The sequence below is a fragment of the Vulpes vulpes genome, chromosome 8, assembly GCF_048418805.1.
Source record: "Vulpes vulpes isolate BD-2025 chromosome 8, VulVul3, whole genome shotgun sequence".
In the NCBI taxonomy this organism is placed as follows: domain Eukaryota; kingdom Metazoa; phylum Chordata; class Mammalia; order Carnivora; family Canidae; genus Vulpes; species Vulpes vulpes.
The window spans coordinates 15,409,353-15,431,105 of record NC_132787.1 but is presented as its reverse complement, the minus strand read 5'-3'; the positions used below and the strand labels follow the sequence as shown (position 1 = coordinate 15,431,105).

Here is a 21,753-nt window from a genome sequence, read left to right as displayed (position 1 = left end):
GATCAGAAAAGAGAAACTTTACAATTTGCAACAGTTAATTGAATCCATTGATTTTTCTACCCTGCTCCCTTTTTATGAGCCCAATTTCCCATTCTACACACACATTCTGGTTCATTTTTATTAGATTCACTTTGCCACCACTTCAATTTTGGACTTTCTATTTAACTACCCTCCTGGGCTGACAAGAATATTTTCTTTAATTCTGGCTTCTTATTTTGTTTAAGGACTAAAGCCCTGGCATATATCAGTTTGGGTTTGGTGAATATATTTCTTAAAAAATTATTTTAATTGAATTTTAATTCATATATATGTATATAAATATATATGAATGAAATTAAAAATATTATTTTAATTGAATTTTCACACACACACATACACACACACACACACACACACACACACACACATATATATATATATATATATATACAACTGCCAGTGTGTATTTTTAATGGAACCCTATTTTACATTACTTTGTTCAATTTGTTTCATATGAGTGACCATTAATACATAATTGAGGTCGAGGTTTCAACTCAAAACTCCCAAACTGTGTGGTTCATGACACATAACCAAACCAGCAGTGTTTTAGAGTTGGGATACACATTTAAACTGTTTTTTTTTTTTTTTCTGGTTAAAGTTCCCAAGAGAGTGTAAAGGTTTTACCAGAAAGCAAAATACCATGCAACTTTATGGAAGTTTAAAGCATGTTTGCAAATATTGCAGCCTGATGGAAGAATTTGCATGTACAGGAAAGTTGTGGATGGAGGTGGTTTGGGGAATTTTAAGTGCTCATTGTAGTAAACCTTTGCTTTGTAGATTTGAAGGGACAGAGTTTTACAAGCAAGCTCATGAAATCATGATTAGTTAACAAACATTAAGTAAGATGAAGTTAAATTATTATTTTCTATTTGAAAAAATATATATTTTTTGTGAAATATATATTTATATGTATATGTGTGTGTGTGTGTGTGTGTGTGTGTGCAACAAATGGGTTAGTATCTAAATTGTTTCCTTGAGTTAATTTCTTTGTTTCTTTGGAGGAAAGAAACAAACAGCATTTTGAGAACAAATTCAAATGCCTTATTTTCCATTAGCTGAATTCTGGAAGAGTATTGAGAAAGCTGTACAGGGCCACCAGATGAAAGAAGCACACCTTTCTGAATGTTAGCATTTTAAACATGGATATAATTATTTTTGCATTGTCTTTTTATTTTGTTGTGGATAATAAAATTCAAGTGAGTAACATTTCTCTCTCTTTTTTTGTAATATGAATGTTAGCAAATGGATAAAATTTTATTTGCTATATATGTGCAATTTTCTGATTAATATTTAACTAGCAGCATAAACAAAAATGGAATTAATATTTTAAAAATCTTTTAAGAATAAATAAATTAAGAATAAATTCTTATAAAATAAGTTCTCATTATATTATAAATTAATATAATTTATTATATATACATGTTATAATTTATTGCATATAATTAAACATATTATAAATTAATTATATGTAACATATTATATTTTATTATAAAATAAGTTCTCTTCCTGAGCTTATTTTTCTCCTTTTTTTAACTTTAAACAAATTTTTATTACACAAAGGTTGTCACATAATTGGATATTTTTCTACTTTGTACACAATTATTCTTACTCTCCACAGAAAGGCTGCTTAACTTTTCATCTGGTGATGGCAAACACTAAAATCCTGATTTTAAAAGAATAGTAGTAAAAATACCTCAGTGATTTAAGTTGAAAACAGTACATTGGTACACGGCTCTTGCACTCAGTTATCAGGAATGTACAAATGTCTTTTTATTCAAAAATACAAAATAAATTATCTGTAGGCATGGACAATGACAGCAGTAAACCATTATATGTTGTCAACTGAAACCAGTAACTGATGGTTATAGTGATTTTCTTAAACATCAGCCAGCCTTTTCTTCAGTCATTTCCTTTAACTGACTTCTCTGAAGTTATGGTTGAGGAACAGAGCCTTGAGCTTCCTCTCACAGTTCATTAAGAATGGTAAAGCACTATTCGAGGAATCAGAACATGCCACCTCCCATACCACCTCCCATTCCATCCGTTCCACCCATTCCTGGGTCCTTCTCTTCTTTAGGAATTTCGGTGACTACAACTTCTGCTGTAGTTAACAGAGAGGCCACTCCAGCAGCATCCAATAAAGCAGTTCTCACCATCTTAGTTGGATCAGTGATTCCTTTTTCCACCATATTCACAAAATCTGCAAGCATAGCATCATAACCAACTTCTGAGGAACTCTGCATAATTTTCTCAACTATCAACGATCCTTCAACACCTGCCTTCTTAGCAATGGCCATTGCAGGAATTTTGACTGTTCTCTTAATAATTTCGATACCAATTCTTTGATCTTCATTAGCTGGAGTTATTGAATCCAAGGCTGGAATGAACCGAAGCAGGGCACAACCCCCACCCAGAACAATGCCTTCTTCAACAGCAGCTCTTGTGGCATTGAGGGCATCTGTAACTCTTTCTATTCATTCACTTCAACATCACTTGTCCCACCAACCTTCAACACAGCTACTCCAACTGAGAGTTTTGCCAGATGCTCATTCAGCTTTTCCTTTTCATATTCACTAGTTGTGATATCTAACTGCTCAATGATTTCTTGAAAACATTTTTCAACTTGAGCCTTGTCACCTTTTCCTTTTATTTTTATTTATTTATTTATTTATTTATTTATTTATTTATTTATTTATTTATTTATTTATTTTACCTTTTCCTTTTAAAAGCATGGCATCATCTTTGGTCACAATGACCTCTCCAACTTTTCCTAAGTCATGAGGCTGACCATCTTCAAGATTTAGAGTCAATCTTTCTTCCCCAAACACTGTACCACCAGTAGCAATAGCCATATCTTTAAGCTGGTTCTTTCTATTGTCACCAAAACCTGGAGCTTTGACTGCCACAACCTGAAGACTGACATTTAGCCTATTTAAAACAAGTGTACTCAGAGCTTCTCCATCAACATCTTCAGCAATTATGACCAAGGACTTACGGTGAGCATTGGCAATTTCAAATTTCAATTTGAAATTTGAAAATTTCATTTTCAAGAGCATTGGCAATTTCAAATTTCAATTTCAATTTTTCCAATTGAAATGGGAAATTTCAATTTCAAGAGCATTGGCAATTTCAAGTAGCATCAAGGTACAATGCACTGGACGCTAGAAATCTTCTTTTCACTCAATAGAACATAGGCATCTTGGAATTCACATTTCTGACTTTTTGATGTATTAATAAAGTATGGAGAAATATAACCTCAATCAAACTTCATGCCTTCAATAATTTCTAATTCATCATTCAGTGTTTTTCCATCCTTTACTGTGATGACACCCTTTCTTCCAACCTTTTTCATTGCATCAGAAATGATGTCAATTTCTTTGTCTCCATTTGCAGAAATTGTAGCAACCTGAGCAATTTCTTCAGGGGTTGTCATGGGTTTAGACTGCTTCTTAAGTTCAGCGATTACAGCATCAACAGCTAACATCACACCTCTCCTGATTTCCACAGGATTAGCACCTTTGCTAATCTTCTCAAAGCCTTCCTTGGCAATAGAGTGTTCCAAGACAGTAGCAGTAGTGGTGCTGAGTAGTAGCAGAGTCCCCAGCCTCTTTGTTTGTGTTATTGGCAACATCTTGAACAAGTTTAGCGCCTATATTTTTATATTTGTCTTTTAAGTCAATTGACTTTGCTACGGTCACATCATCCTTTGTTACTTTGGGACTTCCCCAACTCTGTTCAATAATCACTGTTCTTCCCTTTGGCCCCATAGTAGCGGCTATGGCATCGGCTAGGAGATCTACACCTTGAAGCATTAAGGCTTGGGCATTGGCACCAAATTTTACGTCCTTGGCATAGCCCCGAGTGAGATGAGGAGCCAGGGCTCTGGACACTGGCCTGATCTGGCAGAGGACTGCAGGTAATCGAAACATTTCTGCGGGAGACTGCAGAGCGTGCAGGTGGCGAGGCAGGCCAGCGGTGGCGACTGAGGGGCCTGAGCTTATTTCTCATTTGAATAGAAATGGAATGTGTAGAGGGAAAAATTATCTGGTATGTTAGTCTTTACAATGTGACACCATTATTCTGTAGGTGGGTTTCTTATTTGTGTGTGTAGCATGATTTTTTAGGAGAGACTTTAGATGTTTACAATCATAGAGCCCAATTTTAAGATATTTGGTCTTGTTCATGTCTGGTAAAAGTTTATGGTCATCATTATATTAAAAGAATGGAAAATGGTAAATGCCTTTAAAATGGTCTTGCTATTTTATCTAATTACAGTTTTTGTAAATATTATATAACAGTTGAGTTTTAATAAAATCTACTCAAATACATGGAATAAGATCCCTTTAAAAGACACTTGCTTAGGAAATTTTACTACTTTTAAATTCTACTGAAAAGATCTTCAGAAGACATATGGGGTAACATAATTGTTAATAGGCTAAGCATGGAGAAATAACTTGATTTATAGGATTCAAAGATTTAGCAGAGTCTGTCAATCATCTAGGTCTTATAGAGAATATGTTCATAAGTAAGTTATGTATTAAAGTAAGATAATTCTTTCCTTTTGCAATTCACAAATTCTGTCAATAATTTGTCATTTTATGGTATAAACCATTTAAAAAATACACCTTAAGAGTTATGATATGGAAACTAGAGTAGGAGGCTCACTCCACTGAAGCTATCATTAAGCTGGCAAAAACAATTAACTTTTTAGAACTCCAGAGTTTTATGAAAATTTATAGCAACCAGGGAAGTACTTATTGAAGGAGAAGGCTGCTAAGTTTCATCATTTAAAGAAATGTCTGTCAGTCACTGGCTAAATCTTGAGACAGTGGAACAAAGAATGAGTGACTACATACAAAAAGGAAAACAATTTTTGCTAAAATGGCTTGGAGAAGTCATTAAATGAATGGATAAGTACAGCCTTCAACAAGCAACAACAGCAAAACTTGGGGAGGGAGAGGGGGAAAAGAATCTGATTTCTGGAGTTCACACATTGTAATATGCAAAATATCCACTTTTTAGCAATAAAAAACACAAAGCATACAAAGAAACAGAAAGTAGGGCCCATTCCTAAAAGAAAAAATGGACAAAGACCATAACTGAAAAAGCCAAGACATTGAATTTAATCGACAATACTTTAAACCAACTGTCTTAATTTTCTAAAAGAGCTAAAAGAAGCCATTGAAAGAATTGAATGAAACCAGAAGTCTGATGTCTCATGAAATAGAGAATATCAGTAAGGACATGAAAATTATAAAAAACAAATCAGAAATTTTAGAGCTGAAAAAAATACAATATCTGAAATAAAAGATATACTACAGTGAAGAAAGAACCAATAAACTCAAAAATAAGGCCATTGAAATTATCCATTCTGAGGAATGGAAAGGGAAACAAATGAAAAAATGAACAGGGCCTAAGAAATCTTTTGGGCACTGTCAGGTGTACTAGCATAGCATTATGGGAGCCCCAGAAGAAATGAGAGTTAATGAGAAAAAGAATATATGAAGAAATAATGGTTGAAAAAAAAAAAAAACCAACAACTCACAAATTTGATAAAACAAGTGAATCTACAAATCCAAGCAGTTCATCAAACTTCCAGTAGCCTGAACTCAGAGATTAACACTGAGACAAATAAAACTGTCAGAAACCAAAGATAAACAAACAAACAAAAACAAAGACAAGGAATCTTGAAAGGAGCAAGAGAGAAATGACTCATCACCTGCAGGTGATCCTGAGTAAGATTAAAACTGAATTACCATCATACAAGCCAGCAGACAGTGGATGACATTTAAGTTGCTGAAAAAAAAAACAAAAAAAAAAAACCTGTCAATGAAGAAGTTTATATCTGGGCCAACTATCTTTAGAAACTGAAAAAGAAATTAAGATATTAATAGAGAAACAAAAGCTGTAGACTTGTCTATAAAAAAGGTTAAAGGAGCACCTGGTGGCTCAGTGGTTGTGTCTGCTTTCACCTCAAGTCATAATTCTGGGGTCCTGGGATTGAGCCCCCCATTGAGCTCCTTGCTGTGGGGAGCGTGCTGTGGGGAGCCTGCTTCTCCCTCTGCCTCTGCTTCTGCCTCTCTCTCTCTTTCTCACTCTCTGTCTCTCATGAATAAATAAAATCTTTTTTTTTAAGAAATGTTAAAGGGAGCCCTTTGTGGTGAAATGAAAAGATAGTAAAAACGAACTCAAAGGCATACACAGAAATAAAGCACTCTAGTAAAGGTAACTACATAGGTAAATATAAAACAGGTATTATTATATTCTTGATTTATAACTGTTGCAGGCTATTCAAGCCTGAAATGTTCTCCTTTGTCCTGCAAGGGAGCCAACACAGAAATGATGAGAGAGGCTAATGTTAGGGATAGACAAGAGCCCCAAGCAGGGCTATGGCATTACTTTTATTCACTCAGGTTTTGTGACAGCATTATAGCTATGTGCTTGAGGCAATGATCACAAGGTAATCATTAACACATGTCATGTTTCAGTCAACAATAGGCAACTGACCGTCGTTTTCTAGTAATTACAGTCTGTGACATCAGAGCTAGAAAAGCATGCATTCTAGTTAAAAATTAGGTTGTAATGTTTCTGTTGTATTCCTTACTAAACTTGCGTGCTTTTGCACTGGGGGTGGCTTTCCATCTTAGAGGCTTTTATGATCCTTATTAAGCTTGGGCACTTTTTGCCGTGGAGGTGGCTTTCCATCTTAGAGGCAGCATTCTACCCTATGTTCTTCTAACCCACTTGTGCAGTAACATGGCTTTCTTAAAGCTATACCCCATATGTAACACCTCTTTCCTTTCTTTTTGATTTGAAGGATAAATGCATAAAGCAATCATTATAAATCTTTAGTGAAGACCCATAATGTACAAAGATGTAATTTTTGACAATAATAACATAAAGGGGGCATGGAGCTATACAGAAACGGTTTGTGAATGCTATTGAAGCTAAGTTAGTATAAGGTCAGAGTAGACTCTTCTAAATTTATGTTGTTAATTGTAATACCCAAGGAAATTACTAAGAAAATTACTGTAAGTATACAGTAAAAAAATGAAGAGGAAGTCAAAATGATACACTGGAAATAAACAGAAAATAAAGCAGTATTAGAGAAATCAAAGAACAATGAGTTAAGACACACAGAAAACAAATTTCAAAATAGAGCAGTCCTTGATTATCACTAATCACCCTAAATGTAAATGGATTAAACTCATCAATTCAAGACAGAGATTGGCAGAATAGATTTAAAGACCCAAACATGACCCACTTTAGATCCAGAGAAACAAATAAGTTTAACGTGAAGGGATGGAAAAAAAAAGATGTAAATAAGAACAAGAGAGCTGAGGTAGCTATTGTAATATGCGAAAAGGAGGATTTAAGTTAAAATTAATAAAGAAGATATAAAAATTATAAACATATACAAACAGCAGAGCCTTAAAATATATGAAGCAAACACTGACAAGAATTGAAAGGAAAAATAGACAGTTGTATAATAATTGTTGGAGATTTCAGTACCTTTTTAGAACATCTAGATGGAAGACCAATAAGGAAGTAGACTTGAACAGCACTATAGAACAACTGGACATAACAGGCACATATAGAACACTGTATCCAACAACATGAGAATACACATTTTTTCTAAGTACACATAGAACATTGCCCAAGATACATGATATAAAAGCTGTACTTGGGATCCCTAGGTGGCTCAGCAGTTTAGCACCTGCCTTCGGCCCAGAACGTGATCCTGGAGTCCCGCGAATGAGTCCAGTGTTGGGCTCCCAGTATGGAGCCTGCTTCTTCCTCTGCCTGTGTCTCTGCCTTTCTCTCTCTCTGTGTGTCTCTCATGAATAAATGAATAAATAAAAAACATCTTTTAAAAAAGCTACACTTAATCAAAACACCGTGGTACTGGTATAAGAATAGGCATACAAAAAAAAAAAAAAAGAAATACAATTGAAAGTCCTGAATTAAACCCATACACTTGTGTGCAATGGCTTTTTCAAAGTAAACTTCTATGCCAATGTGGGGCTTGAACTCATGACTCTGAGCAAGCTCTAAGGACAGAACAAGCCAGGCACCCCTGTGTGCAATTGATTTTTGATAGGAGTGACATGACAAGTCCATTCAATGAGGAAATAGTAGTTTTTCAACAAATGGTGATGGCACAACTGGATATCCACAGGCAAAGGAATGAAGTTAATTCTTCACGTGGTGCAAAAAAGTTAACTCAAAACTATTAACTGGATCAGTTGTGTAAATATAAGGGCTAAAGCTATAAAAATTTTACAAGAAAAACAGGGATAGGGGCACCTACGTGGGTCAGTGGTTGAGTATCTGCCTTTGGCTCAGGTCCTGACCTCGGGGTCCTGGGATTGAGTCCTGCATCAGGCTCCCACAGAGAGCCTGCTTCTCCCTCCCCGTGTCTCTCTGTGTCTCTCATGAATAAATATATAAAATCTTAAAAAAAAAAACATAGTATTAAATCTTCATGATGTTGGATTTGGCAATGTATTCTTCAATATAACATGGAAGCACAAGCAACACAAGAAAAGCAGATATTTTGGACTACATAAAACTTTTGTGCACCAAAGGATATTATAAAGCAAGTAAGAAGACCACCTAAACAATAGGAGAAAATATTTGTAAATCATATATTTAAAAAAAAACAAAAAACAAAACAAAAAGAATCATATATTTGATAAAAGTCTATTATCCAGAATATATAAAGAATTCTTCCAACTCAACAAAATAGCATACAACCTAACTTAAAATAAGAAAAGGACTTGAATAGACATTTCTCCAAGCAGATATATATATATATATATATATATATATATATATAATGGCCAACAAACAAAAAAGATCCTCAGCATTATTAGGAAAATCCAAATTAGAGCCAAAATGAAATACTGCTTCACACCTACTAAGATGGCTATAACTTTAAAAAATGAAAAACATGGCAAGAATGTGGAGAAACTGGAACCATTGTACAATGTCAGAGGGTATACAAAATGGAAAACAGTTTGGCAGTTCATCAAAAAATTTAAACAATTATTATCGAATATTTGCACTTATAGGTGACTGCCCAAAAGACTTAAAAATAGACATATATACCAGATCTTGTATATGAACGTTTATAGCAGCACTATTTATGATAGCTAAAAGACATAAATAATTCAAATGCCGGGGATCCCTGGGTGGCGCAGCGGTTTAGCGCCTGCCTTTGGCCCAGGGCGTGATCCTGGAGACCCGGGATCGAATCCCACGTCGGGCTCCCGGTGCATGGAGCCTGCTTCTCCCTCTGCCTGTGTCTCTGCCTCTCTTTCTCTCTCTCTGTGTGACTATCATAAATAAATAAAAATTAAAAAAAAATAATTCAAATGCCTCTCAATAGGTGTATGGATAAGCAAACATGGTTTATACATAGAATGAAATGTTACCTTAAAAAGGAGTGAAATACTGATGACATATGCCTCCATGTAGGTGAAGCTTGAAAACATTATGTGAATGAAGTCAGGCACAAAAGGTCACATATACTCCATTTATAGGAAATAATCAACATAGGTAAACTTATAAGAGAGAAAGCAGATTGGTGATTTCTAGGAATGAGGCAAAGGGGAATGGGACATGATCATTTAACGAGGGTCCTTTTGGGGTGATAAAAATATCTTGGAACTAAATAGAGTATGTGGTGGTTGAGCAACATTGTGAATATATTAAATGCGCTGAATTATATACTTTTAAATGGTTAATTTCATATTAAGGAAATTAAACCTCAATAAGAAAATAAAGAATCAACTACATTCTAGTACCTTTTTGTTTGTTTTTAAGTGATGGGATGAAACTTAAAATTGTACTAGTCAGGGTCCAATCAAGAGATAAAACTGGGCAGCCCGGGTGGTTCAGTGGTTTAGCACTGCCTTCAGCCCAGGGTGTGGTCCTGGAGACCCAGGATCAAGTCCCACATCAGGCTCCCTGCATGGAGCCTGCTGCTCCCTCTGCCTGTGTCTCTGCCTCTTTCACTGTCTCTCATGAATAAATAAAATTTTTTAAAAAAAGAGATAGAAACTATATAGTAGTTTTAGCAGGGAAGGTTTACTACAAAGAATTATAATGTATTACCTACTAAAATAAAGAATACAAAAGAGCAAATACAAGAAGAAGCCCCTCCCGTTTGGGCTGAGACAGAGCCCTGAAGGAAGGAACAAATATGGAAGAACCTTCTTCCCAAGGCCTAAACCTGGTTAGACAAAGTGCAGAAGTACCTCATACAACAGGATATTCCTAACAGTGAAAATGTTCGCTGAGGTCCTGGGCTGTGGAACTTACTGGTATTTCTCCTGCAAGGATGTGAATTGGGAAATTGCCTGCTGGGGAAGCTGCCCAAGAAGTGCTGTTGGCTGTCGTGCATGGCAGTTTACCATGAGGAGCATCCTGAAACTAAGAAAAGACCCTTCCTCCTGCTGGGTCCCTGTAGCACTCTGCTCTGACAAAGCTTAACATGTGCCAACTGGCAAAGGGAAATGTTTACAAAGTTACATGATTATTTCCACTATTGTGTAGCAGGAAGGAAAAGAGGTTTTTCAGCTGACAAACAATAAATTGTTAACTGGCACAAAATTATTTTAACAAAGTAAGTTTTTTTTTTAAGGATTTTATTTATTCATGTGACAGAGAGAGAGAGAGAGAGAGAGGGGAGAGAGAGGATAGAGACAGAGACACAGGCAAGGGAGAAGCAGGCTCCATGCAGAAACCCGACGTGGGACTCGATCCTAGGACTCCAGGATCACGTCCTGGGCCGAAGGCAGGCGCCAAACCACTGAGCCAGGCAGGGATCCCCAACAAAGTAAGTTTCAATCAAATAAGTTACACAAAGGTCTGGATCTTGGCAATAGCCTCCAATATTAATTCATTGGTCATGTAATACTTCATATGTGATTACTTAGTTGTCATTTTGGTTTGTGATATTACTTCCAATCATCTGGGACTTGGAAAGATATATTCCTTAGAAAAAAATGTAAGTTAAAAAATAGGCATATTAAATTATAATATTCAACTGAAGTTATTAGATAAAAAATATAGCAATGGATTTAAAAACATCAGTAAGACATGCTTATTGGTAATAAATTAGCACATCATTTTTCTATTTAGTCTTACAGATACTAAGCATTATTTCAAATAGAGTTTATACAGGGTACAAAGTAAAATGTAAAAAGTAAAATGTAAGAAATAAAATGATAACTAGCTGTGCAGAAAAATACACTAAAATTTACATTTCTAAATTGTTAAAAATAAAGCAGCCAGATTTTGATCAAGCTGAATAATCGTAACATTGAATAAAATAACAAATAACTGTCAGGGCACAATTATAGCATCCCTATTATAAAATAATTACTTTTCTAACATTTTTTAGAGCAAGGTATAATGTATCCAAAATAAATTATTGCAATACAACATTGCTTAAAGGTTATTATTTTATGAGATAAAAATTCCTGTCTCAACTTTGACATTTGTTTTTGAAAAATGGGCTCTACTTCAACATTTATATAGCAGCAGGAGACCATTATCTTGTGACAACACTTCATTGCATTGACATTATCTGTTAATTATCTTTACCACCACTAATTTCAAGCCTGGTGTGCTGTATATGCTGTCTCTTACCAGTTGTATGATTGCTCTTTCTTTCCTCATTGATGAATCTGGAAAATAGACAAAGCTTGATTAAAAGCGAAACTCAGGCAAAGGTTATACTTTGCACAATCACAAAATACAGGAACTGAAAAATAGTATAGCTTAATAATTATTTTTTTATTTAATAGGGACTATGTTCTTACCTTTTTTCTAATATTATAAAGTATTCTAAAGAGCTGCTTGGATTTTTGAATCTGAAAACTAAAGGAGAATATTTAATTATTGATATACAAAAACATTTGGCAGAGGAGAAAATTTTTCTAAGTACAGTAATAAAACATAAACAGATGAGAAGTGTGAAAAAAGATTTATTCTTCTAGACAAATAGATCAATAAAATTCTGGCAATAATCCCATCAGTTACTGTTGGTATTAAGTTGCCCTTTTATCAATGTATTCATTACTTGGAAACATTTTCAAAGAGGAAATTGTTAGTTCTTTGTGTATGTGTATGTTTGTATATGTGTGTGTGTTATTTTTTTTTAAGAAAAAAGTTACCTATTGAAGACTTACTTTTCTCCCTTATTGACTCACATGCCTTTAGTAAAGTATTACAAGACTTAGATTTTGTTTTTTGTTTGTTTGTTTGTTTTTAAATTACATTGGCTTCTCTGCTGCCCCTGAGGAAAACTCACAAAAGAGGATATTTCTAACAAATTTATAACACCAAAAAAGCAACTCAAAAGATAAATTGGTATTACTGTGTTTTTTTAAAGATAAGGATATTGAGGCAAAGGTAAAACCAAATAACCTACTGAAGTGTACAAATTGGGATTATACATGTACAATACATAGTTTAATGTGTGGCACGTGACAAAAAAATCAACAGATCATGGGAGCTATTGAAAGTAACCAAATACACATTTGAATATTTGAATACAAATGTGACATTTTATATTTAAGCAAAATATGGATAGATCCTTTTTTACTTTTTTTGAGATAATGGTGTTTTTATGTGTGTCTTACTGGGTTTGTATCTGTTTCTCTCACATCCTGATATACATTCTTTGGGTCACTACTAAGTAGGAAGATACAAAAGAGTTTGACATTTGAAAATATAATATTTAAAAGAATCGCTTCTCTACTTTTAAATTAGTCTCTCCTAATTAGGCTTTATATAAGGCTTGAACTGGTGAATAGATAAGAATAAGTTAATACTACTTAATATTATGAGTTTTTAATTGCTAAAACAATATTTGTATCACTGTGTAAGTACAAAATATATTTTATAGCAAAGGCTATTAAGGAAAGACAAAATATAATTTCAACAGGTTCAGGCCTCCATGAACATAATTTACTTCTGATAATTAAGTTTGTAATAGCATAACTTCAGGTTATATGAGAACAAATTCAAATAACTGTAAATAAACATTGGTGGGCAAATTAACTATCATATGAGATTCAACATATCAATAATTGATGAATTGAGCACACATAAGGATATAGAATAAAATTAATAAGCTTGATAAGCTGGATAATAAGATGGATACAATGTAATTAAAATTTGAACAATTCATATCATTCTTAAAACATTTTTTTTTGAGAGAGAGAGTGCACATGTGCTTATGCGAGGAGCAGGGGATGGGTTTAGGGAGAGAGAGAAAGAATTTCAAGCAGACTTCCCTCTGAATGTGGAGCCCTAGGTGGGACTCAATCTTGTGACCCTGAGATCATAACCTGAACCAAAATCAAGGTTTGGACACTTAACTGACTGAGCCATTCAGGCACCCCATGAACAACTCATATCCTTCTTAAGCATTTGTGAAATATTTACCAAATTGAACAATTAAGATGACATAAATGAAGCCTCAAATTTTTCCAATAACTGGTAGCCATACAGATATGCTCTGACTATAATTATATATAATTATATATAATCAGAAGTTCATATGTTAAAAGTAATATATATCCAAATGCCTTGCATTGCAAAGAAGAATTTATAATTTACATTATAACATATTCAGAAATATACTAAAGTAATCCTATAGTTCTTATCCTTTCTTTAATTAATGTAGTGTATCACATGGATTGATTTGCAAATATTTAACCACCCTCGCAACCCAGGAATAAATCCCACTTGATCATGAATGATTTTTTTAGTGTATTCTTGAATTTGTCCATTGACTGATGAATGGATAAAGATGTGGTACACACACACACACACACACACACACACACACAATGGAATACTACTCAGCCATAAAAAGAATTAAATCTTGCCATTTGCAATGACATGGATGGAGCTAAGGGTATTATGGTAAGAGAAGTAAGTCAGTCAGAGAAAGACAAATACCATACGATTTCCCTATATGTGGAATTTAAGAAACAAAACAGATGAACATGGGGAAAAAAGGGAGGAAAACCAAAAAACATACTCTTTACTATAGAGAATAAACTGATGGTTACCAGAATGGAGGTGGGTGGGAAGATGGGTTAAATAGGTGATGAGGACTAAGGAGCAATCTAGTGATGAGCACCAGTGATGTATGTGTGTTGAATGACTAAATCGTGCACCTGAAACTAATATTACACTGTGTATTAAGTAACTGGAATTTAAAAAGAAAGTTTAAAAAAAGGTAGAAAATAATGATATAAGTCTCACTGAGATTTCTGTAAGTACGAATGGGATCATATTTAAGGAAAAAATTACTGTCTCCTGGATTAAAATTTAAGTGTGATAAAGCTTTTTAACTTGTATAAGAAAGTAGAAGAAATTATCTTCATGGCTTTGGAATAGGGAAAGGCAATCACACAGAGGCACAAAACCTTAAATAAATATTTGATAAACTTTATTATATTAAAAAAACATAAAAAACATTGTCAATAAGTAAAAATCTATACTAGAAAGCAAATTGTTTTTAACATAAAATATGAAAAATGTTTTATGTATTATATAAAATATTACAATATTAAAATATGAAGACATAACTAAACTTTTAACAGGTATATCACTAAAGAAAATACATAAGTTGCCAAAAAATGTGAAAAAATGCCCTATATTATACTAACCAGAGAAATGAAAATTTAAACCAAACAATTTACATTTCAGATTCATTAGGTTGGCTACAGTTAAAAAGTCTCTCAATACCAAGTGTTGTTGAAAACATGGAGCAACAAGGATTTTTATACACTACTGATATAAATTTGAACTCTCAATTTGGCAAAGACTAATAGGATTGAAGGTGCACATGCCCTTTGACATAGGAAGCACTGTCTTTGATACATAGCGTAGAAAGACACTTGCACTGTTTAAACACAGATGTTTTTAAGAATGTTTAAAGCATCAGCATTTGTAATTTCAAGAAATGGAATAAAATAAGTGTCTACCAGTTATATATTGCAAATATATATAATATATTGCAATATGGTTAACTGAATATTAATGCATGAATATAAATGAATGTGCAGAGGAATGAACCATATCACTAATACAGAGGAAGAAAATGAAGCAAGTTGAGGATTACATACAATGATACAATTTATGTAATAACATTTAGTCAAACATTTCGATAAATTCTTAAGTATATTTGCATTGTAGTAAAATCATAAAGTTATATAATGTTATGAGAAAAATTAAGAAGTTCCATCTGTGTTGAGAAGGAAATAAGGGCAGCAAGGGTGGCTCAGCAGTTTAGCGCCGCCTTCCGCCCAGGGATCGAAGTGTCCAGTGATCCTGGAGACCCAGGATCAAGTCCTGCATTGGGCTCCCTGCGTGGAACCTGCTTCTCTCTCTGCCTGTGTCTCTGCCCCTCTCTCTGTGTCTCTCATGAATAAATAAATAAAAATCTTAAAAAAAAAAGAGAAGGAGATAAATGAGATCAGAGTGGAGCACACAAGGCTTCAATTTATTTATGATGTTTTATATTTTAAGATAATTTAATGAGTTCATACACACTAGTTGCATTATTCTTTATATTTCTTTGTATATCTTAAAAATCACACAGAAAGTTTTAAAGAAAAACAACATTATCCACTTAAAACAATTAAAGTGGTAAATATATATGTACATATATTTATCACAATTGAAAAAAAAAAGCCTATTGAAAATATTTCTTAATGAAAAAACTGTGAATGGTACCATTCCCAAAAGCATATCACCACACTTTGACCTACATAACCGTGTGTGTTGTTTGGCCAAATAGGATAATTTTTTTGTAAACAAAATAAATGTTTGGATGTAAGACCACATCTTCAGACAATTTTTGTTTTGCCTTCTTAGCAGATTTCAAGATCACTTATTAAAACAGAACAACTTGTACTAAAATGAATGACCACATGATAAGTAGTAGTAGTTGCCAAGATGAGGCATGTGTCTGCATCTTGTCAGTATTGAATACTGCATATAAATATCACTTTCATCTTTGCTTTTAATATCCTGCATCAGACTAACTGAATAACTGAAAACATTTTTGCAAATCTTAGGTAAGTGTGAGAATATGCTTTTTTCCCCAGAATGTAGCTATAATGAACCTGTGAATATAGAATATTTAAATATATATATATTGCCTGTTTTTATAACAAAATTATACTCTAAAGAATAAGATAAAATTCTATCTCTAAGGCATTCTGTCTGTAAGGTTATTAAAGTTTAATGTACATTTACATAATTTGTCTATTCAAAAATTATGATATTTATTTTATATAAGCTAGAGCTAACACAGTGGAAGAGTTAGAGATTATGTAGGGATTCAACAGTGCAGATCCTCATTTGCCGAGACCAACCTAACTATAAATATTCGAGCTGTGAGCCACCTCTGATATAGCACTATATTCACCTTGAGAAATTGAACCAACCACTTGGAGCAAATTGGCTATACTGGACCCTTCTGTCCTAGAAAGTTCGGCAGTTTGTCCTTTTAGGAATAGATGCATAATGCCAGGTATGGGTTTTCTTCTTCCTACACAGAAAGCCTTAGTCAACACCATTATCTGGAGCATATAGAATGCCTAATCTACAAGTATGTAACTCCACAGAATATACCAATCAACCAGGAGACCCACTTCCCAGGGAAGAAGGTATAAAAGTGGATCCCTGACCATGGGCTCCACTGGTCATATCATATAACATACTATCCAGAAGTAGCTGACCTTAATAGAATTCTAACAGGAAAAACCTGTTAAAGGCACACCTGAAAGACCACTTGAAGTCAATACACCTAAAGAATGGGGGTATTATTCTTTAGAATTGGTACATGAATCAAATTGGAGGCTTCTGTTATGATCCTATGGTCCCAATGAGTAGGTCCACAAAACAAGGGGTGGAAGATTGGCCCCACTTAACAACACTCTCAAACATAAAAGTGATCAACAACCCTTTTGTTGTTCATCCCTGCAACTCTGGTCTTGAGGATTGTGAAGGTACCGATGCCCAAAGAGGACACTGCCCAGAGAGATCAAGTAACCCATTTAGCCACAAGCTAGGACTTCCCAGGGAACTTTGAATTTTTAGTATATACTAAACAGCAGACAAGAAAAGGCACCATTATGATTTGGGTAAATGACTCTGATCAAGAAGGATGATAGGATTGTTTTTACACATGTGCGCAAGGAAGACTACAAGTGCATTTGCTTGGATGATCTATTCGAGTAACCTCAGGTATGACCTTGCCTCATTGTCAGTGTGACCAAACACATGTAACAACCTAGGCCAGGGAAGCATGTGATTACAAAGCTTCAGACCCTGAAAGAATTAAGACTTGCTTCATACCTCCAGATAAGCCTTCATACCCATACTGCCAAAGTAATAGCTAAGGGGAGGAAAATTTAGAATGGCAGTGGGAGAGAGGATGAGTGTGAGTTACGTCTCCAGAATTAACTACAAGAGTTCCTTCTTATAACCTCCCTCTTCTAAGTTTTCTATCAGGGCAAGGGCCCTACAGGAACATGAGTGAGTAGGGAGTTTTGAGTTTTGTCTTACCTCACCAAAAGCAGAGTATCTGATGTTTTCCAAATTATTTGGAATCTTCTGTATGGAGAAAACTTCTGTATGGGAGATTTGTCTTTTCTCTTCCATTTACCTATTAAATCATTTATTTATATCAGTATAGATTCATGGGGACTTACTTTATACTGTTATGAATCCAAATTACTTAATTTTGTTGCTAAAATTATTCTAGCTTTGGCCACTGGGAATTACTTCATTTGGTTCCTAAATCCCTTTGACATAACACCATCGTTAACGTTTTTTCACTTTGTTTCTAAATGATATATTTATTGAATATTGAATTTTGGCATGGGCGTTCCCCCCCAATGCTTTATAATAATGTTATCTCGTCTTTTGCCTTCCACCGTTTTTACTGTTAATCTTTGCTTTTCTGAATGTAATGCCTTTTCTTGTATTACTTTATCTTTGGCTCTTTAGCAATTTTATGATGGTGATCACAGGTGTGTTTTCAATGTGTGTTTATTTATTTTATTTTTTTATTTAAGAGTTTTAAAAAATTAGAGAGAATGTGTGTGCAAATGGGGAAGGGGACAGAGGAAGAGAGAGAATCTCAATCTGGCTGTGGGGCTTAATCTCAGGACCTCCAGATCATGACCTGAATTAAAATCAAGAGTTGAAGGCTTAATTGATTGAGCCACCCAGGCACCCATGAATGTGTGGGTTTTTTTAAAATTTTATAGCAGGTTTGTTGAATTTCTTGAAGCTTTGGAGCTTGAAATCTTTCATCAATTTTGGAAAATACACTGTTTTCTTCTCCCTCATTTTTTTCTTCTGGATCTCTAACTGTATTTATATCACATGTTGGATTCATTCCACTGATCTCTGATGTTATGGGTTTCATTCTTTTCTGTTGAGCTATCTTAGAGTTTATTGGTCCTTATCCAGCTCTTAACTCATCCAATGAATTAAACATGTTAAGTTTTATTTTGATACAATCTAAAGCTTACAAAAAATGGTAAGAATAGAAAAACAAACTTAAAAAAGACTTATTATAGAGTATGTTGCTCACCTGATGCACTATTGTGCTCCAGTACTTTAGTATGTATTTTCTATAAAAGGACATTCCCCAACAAAAACATAATACTCCCATATAAAATCATGAAAATAATATTTACTTGTTATTATCATGTAATTCTTTGGTTCCATTCAACTTTTCCTACACTCTTAGTGAAAGTCTATCAGGGAGAATCAGTGGGATGTTGGAAAGAGCTGTGTATTTTCAGTTTCTACAAATTCTAATTCGTCCCACCAACTCACACTGTCATTAAAAACTGCTAGTAATTCCTTAATTCAGTAGATAGCTCAGCTTGCAGTAACATCAGTTCTCTGCTTTTCATATTATTAGGCAAATGTTCCTAGTGAAGGGTATAGCTCCTCAAATCTAGCCATTTAGGAAGAGCTTGTGTCTCTTTGTAATGCAGTTTCTTTAGATTTCTTTGCTTAGGCAATGTTTTTTGTTTTGTTTTGTTTTGTTTTTTCTAAAAAAACCCTGCCATTTCTTAACTTTATTTTCTACCCTGGGAAAAATGGTTTGTCTTAACCTATGTTTTGCTAAAAGTAAAACTTCTGCTTCAATGGATTTCTTTTCTATTTTTTTGCCTTTAGAACTGATTGTGTAAATGTTTTCTTGTCATTTTTATTTTTTTTAAGTTTGTATTTATTCATTCATGAGGGACAGAGAGAGAGAGAGAGAGAGAGAGAGGCAGAGACACAGGCAGAGGGAGAAGCAGGCTCCATGCAGGGAGCCTGACATGGAACTTGAGATCCTGGGTCTCCAGGATCACGCCCTGGGCTGAAGGCAGCACTAAACCACTCAGCCACCCAGGCTGCCCTGTCATTTTTATTCTTTAACCAGACTAGAAGTTACACATTTTCTTTTTACTATTTTCTTAACTATACTAGAAGTTAAAACATATATACTTATTAAAGTCTAAAGTTTATCCTTTACCCTCCACAGAGAGGATCAAGTTAATTGTTCCGTGAATTCTTCTCAAATGTCATATTGTTGTTATGCAACTTGATTAGATTTTTTAAAGATTTATTTATTTATTTATTTGAGACAAATAGGGAGACAGCAGGAGTAGGGGCAGAGGGAGAGGGAGAAGCTGCTCCCCTGGTGAGCAAGGAGACCAGTGCAATACTCCATCCCAAGACCCTGAGATCATGATCTGAGCTGAAGGCAGACCCTTAACCAACTGAGCCACCCAGGCACCCCTTAATTAGATATTTTTAATCTACAAAATATTATTGTTATACAGTGTTCTTTTTAATTTTATTTACATATATATCTTTCTAAATCATTATTTTTTTTCCTTGCAGTTCAGCATCTTCTGTTAGCCCTTTGTTTCTGTCTGTAATAAACTCTTAAGAATTTGTTTTGGCCAGTCCTTTGTGTCAAATTGTTCTGTTGGCAGACTCTCTTATGGCTTGATTTTGAGGTATAATCACTACACTGTGAAACTCATCCTTTTTTGTATGGAGTTCCATGACTTTTCATAAACACATACTGCCATGTTACCACCATCAACATTAAGAACACCCCAAAGAACTCCCTTTTGTCACTTTTTAATCAGTTATCTCAGCTCCAGCCCCTGGAAACTACCAATCTGTTTTCTGTTCCTATATTTTTGTCTTTTCTGGAATGATAGAATGGAGTCTTTTGAGTTTGGCTTCTTTCACCTAACTTAAGGAATTTGTGATCCATCCATGCTGTTGTATATAGTTCATTCCTTTTTTACTGCTGAATAGTGTTCCATTGAATGAGGTACCATGGTTTAATTTTTTTTTTTTTATTTATGATAGTCACACAAAGAGAGAGAGAGAGAGAGAGGCAGAGACACAGGCAGGGGGAGAAGCAGGCTCCATGCAGGGAGCCCGATGTGGGATTCGATCCCAGGTCTCCAGGATCGCGCCCTGGGCCAAAGGCAGGCGCCAAACCGCTGCGCCACCCAGGGATCCCCAGGTACCATGGTTTAACTATTCCCTAGTTGAAGTACATTGGGTTGTTTATAATTTTTGGCAACTATGTATATAATAGCTATAAACATTCACATGTAGTTTATTACATGTACATAAATTTCATTTTACTTGAATAAATACCTAAGGATGGTATTGTAAGATCATATTATAATGATAATGCTTAACTTTATAGGAAGTTGCCAAATACTTTTGGCTGTATCATTTTGCATTATCACCCACAATTGATGAATGTTCCAGATGTTTGGCATATTTATCATTTCAACCATTCTAATAGATGTGTAGTGATATCTCATTGATTATAATTTGCCTTTCCTCGATCACTGATAATGTTTAGCATTATTATATGTGTTTGTTTTCCATCCATATACCATCTTTGGTGATGTATGTATTCAAACCTATTTTTTAATTGATTGGTTATTTTCCTATTATTGAGTCTTGAATTCCTTATAAATTTTGGATAAAATCCGTTGTTAAATATGTTTTGCAAGTATTTCCTCTTAATCTGTGACTTTATATTTTCTTTTTTTCTAAATGTATTTAAATTCAATTTAGTTAACATATACTGTATTATTAGTTTGAGGGTAGAATTTAGGGATTCATGAGTTGCATATAACACCCAGTGCTCATTATATCAAGTGCCCTCCTTTATGCCCATCACCCAGCTATCCCATCCTCCACCCACCCTCCCCTCCAGCAACCCTCAATTTGTTTCCTAGAATTAAGAGTATCTTATGGTTTTGCCTCCTTCTCTGTTTTTATCTTATTGTATTTTTTCCTTCCCTTCTTCTATGTTCGTTTTGTTTCTTAAATTACACATATGAGTGAAATCACATGGTATTTATTTCTCTGACTTATTTTGCTTATCATAATTTTATTTTCTTAATGGTGTCTTTCAAAGAATACAGAATTTTTAATAGAAGAAATCCAATTTATCGTTTTTTTGAATGGGTTGTGCTCTTGGTGCCAAGAGAGCAAAGAAATATTTGCCCAATCTAAAGTTTAGAAGATCTCTCATATGTCTTCTTCTAGATTATTTATAGTTTTGGATTTATACATATATGTCCGTGATCCATTTTGAGTTAATTTTTGTAATGGGAGAGAGGT

The 21,753-nt window shown here is 34.3% G+C and overlaps 1 protein-coding gene and 1 long non-coding RNA gene across 2 annotated transcripts in view; one reads left to right on the top strand and one right to left on the bottom strand.

Moving 5' to 3' along the window:
• LOC140599891 (uncharacterized) overlaps positions 1 to 21,753 on the top strand; it is a 378,363-nt gene that overhangs the window by 18,927 nt on the left and 337,683 nt on the right. The gene's annotated exons all lie outside the window — the stretch shown is intronic.
• LOC112921193 (60 kDa heat shock protein, mitochondrial-like) lies at positions 1,564 to 3,968 on the bottom strand. Its single transcript, XM_072765093.1, is given in 5 exon segments — positions 1,564 to 2,512; positions 2,515 to 2,676; positions 2,753 to 3,060; positions 3,183 to 3,634; positions 3,636 to 3,968. Coding segments are annotated over 5 exon segments (1,725 nt in total). The 3' UTR covers positions 1,564 to 2,042.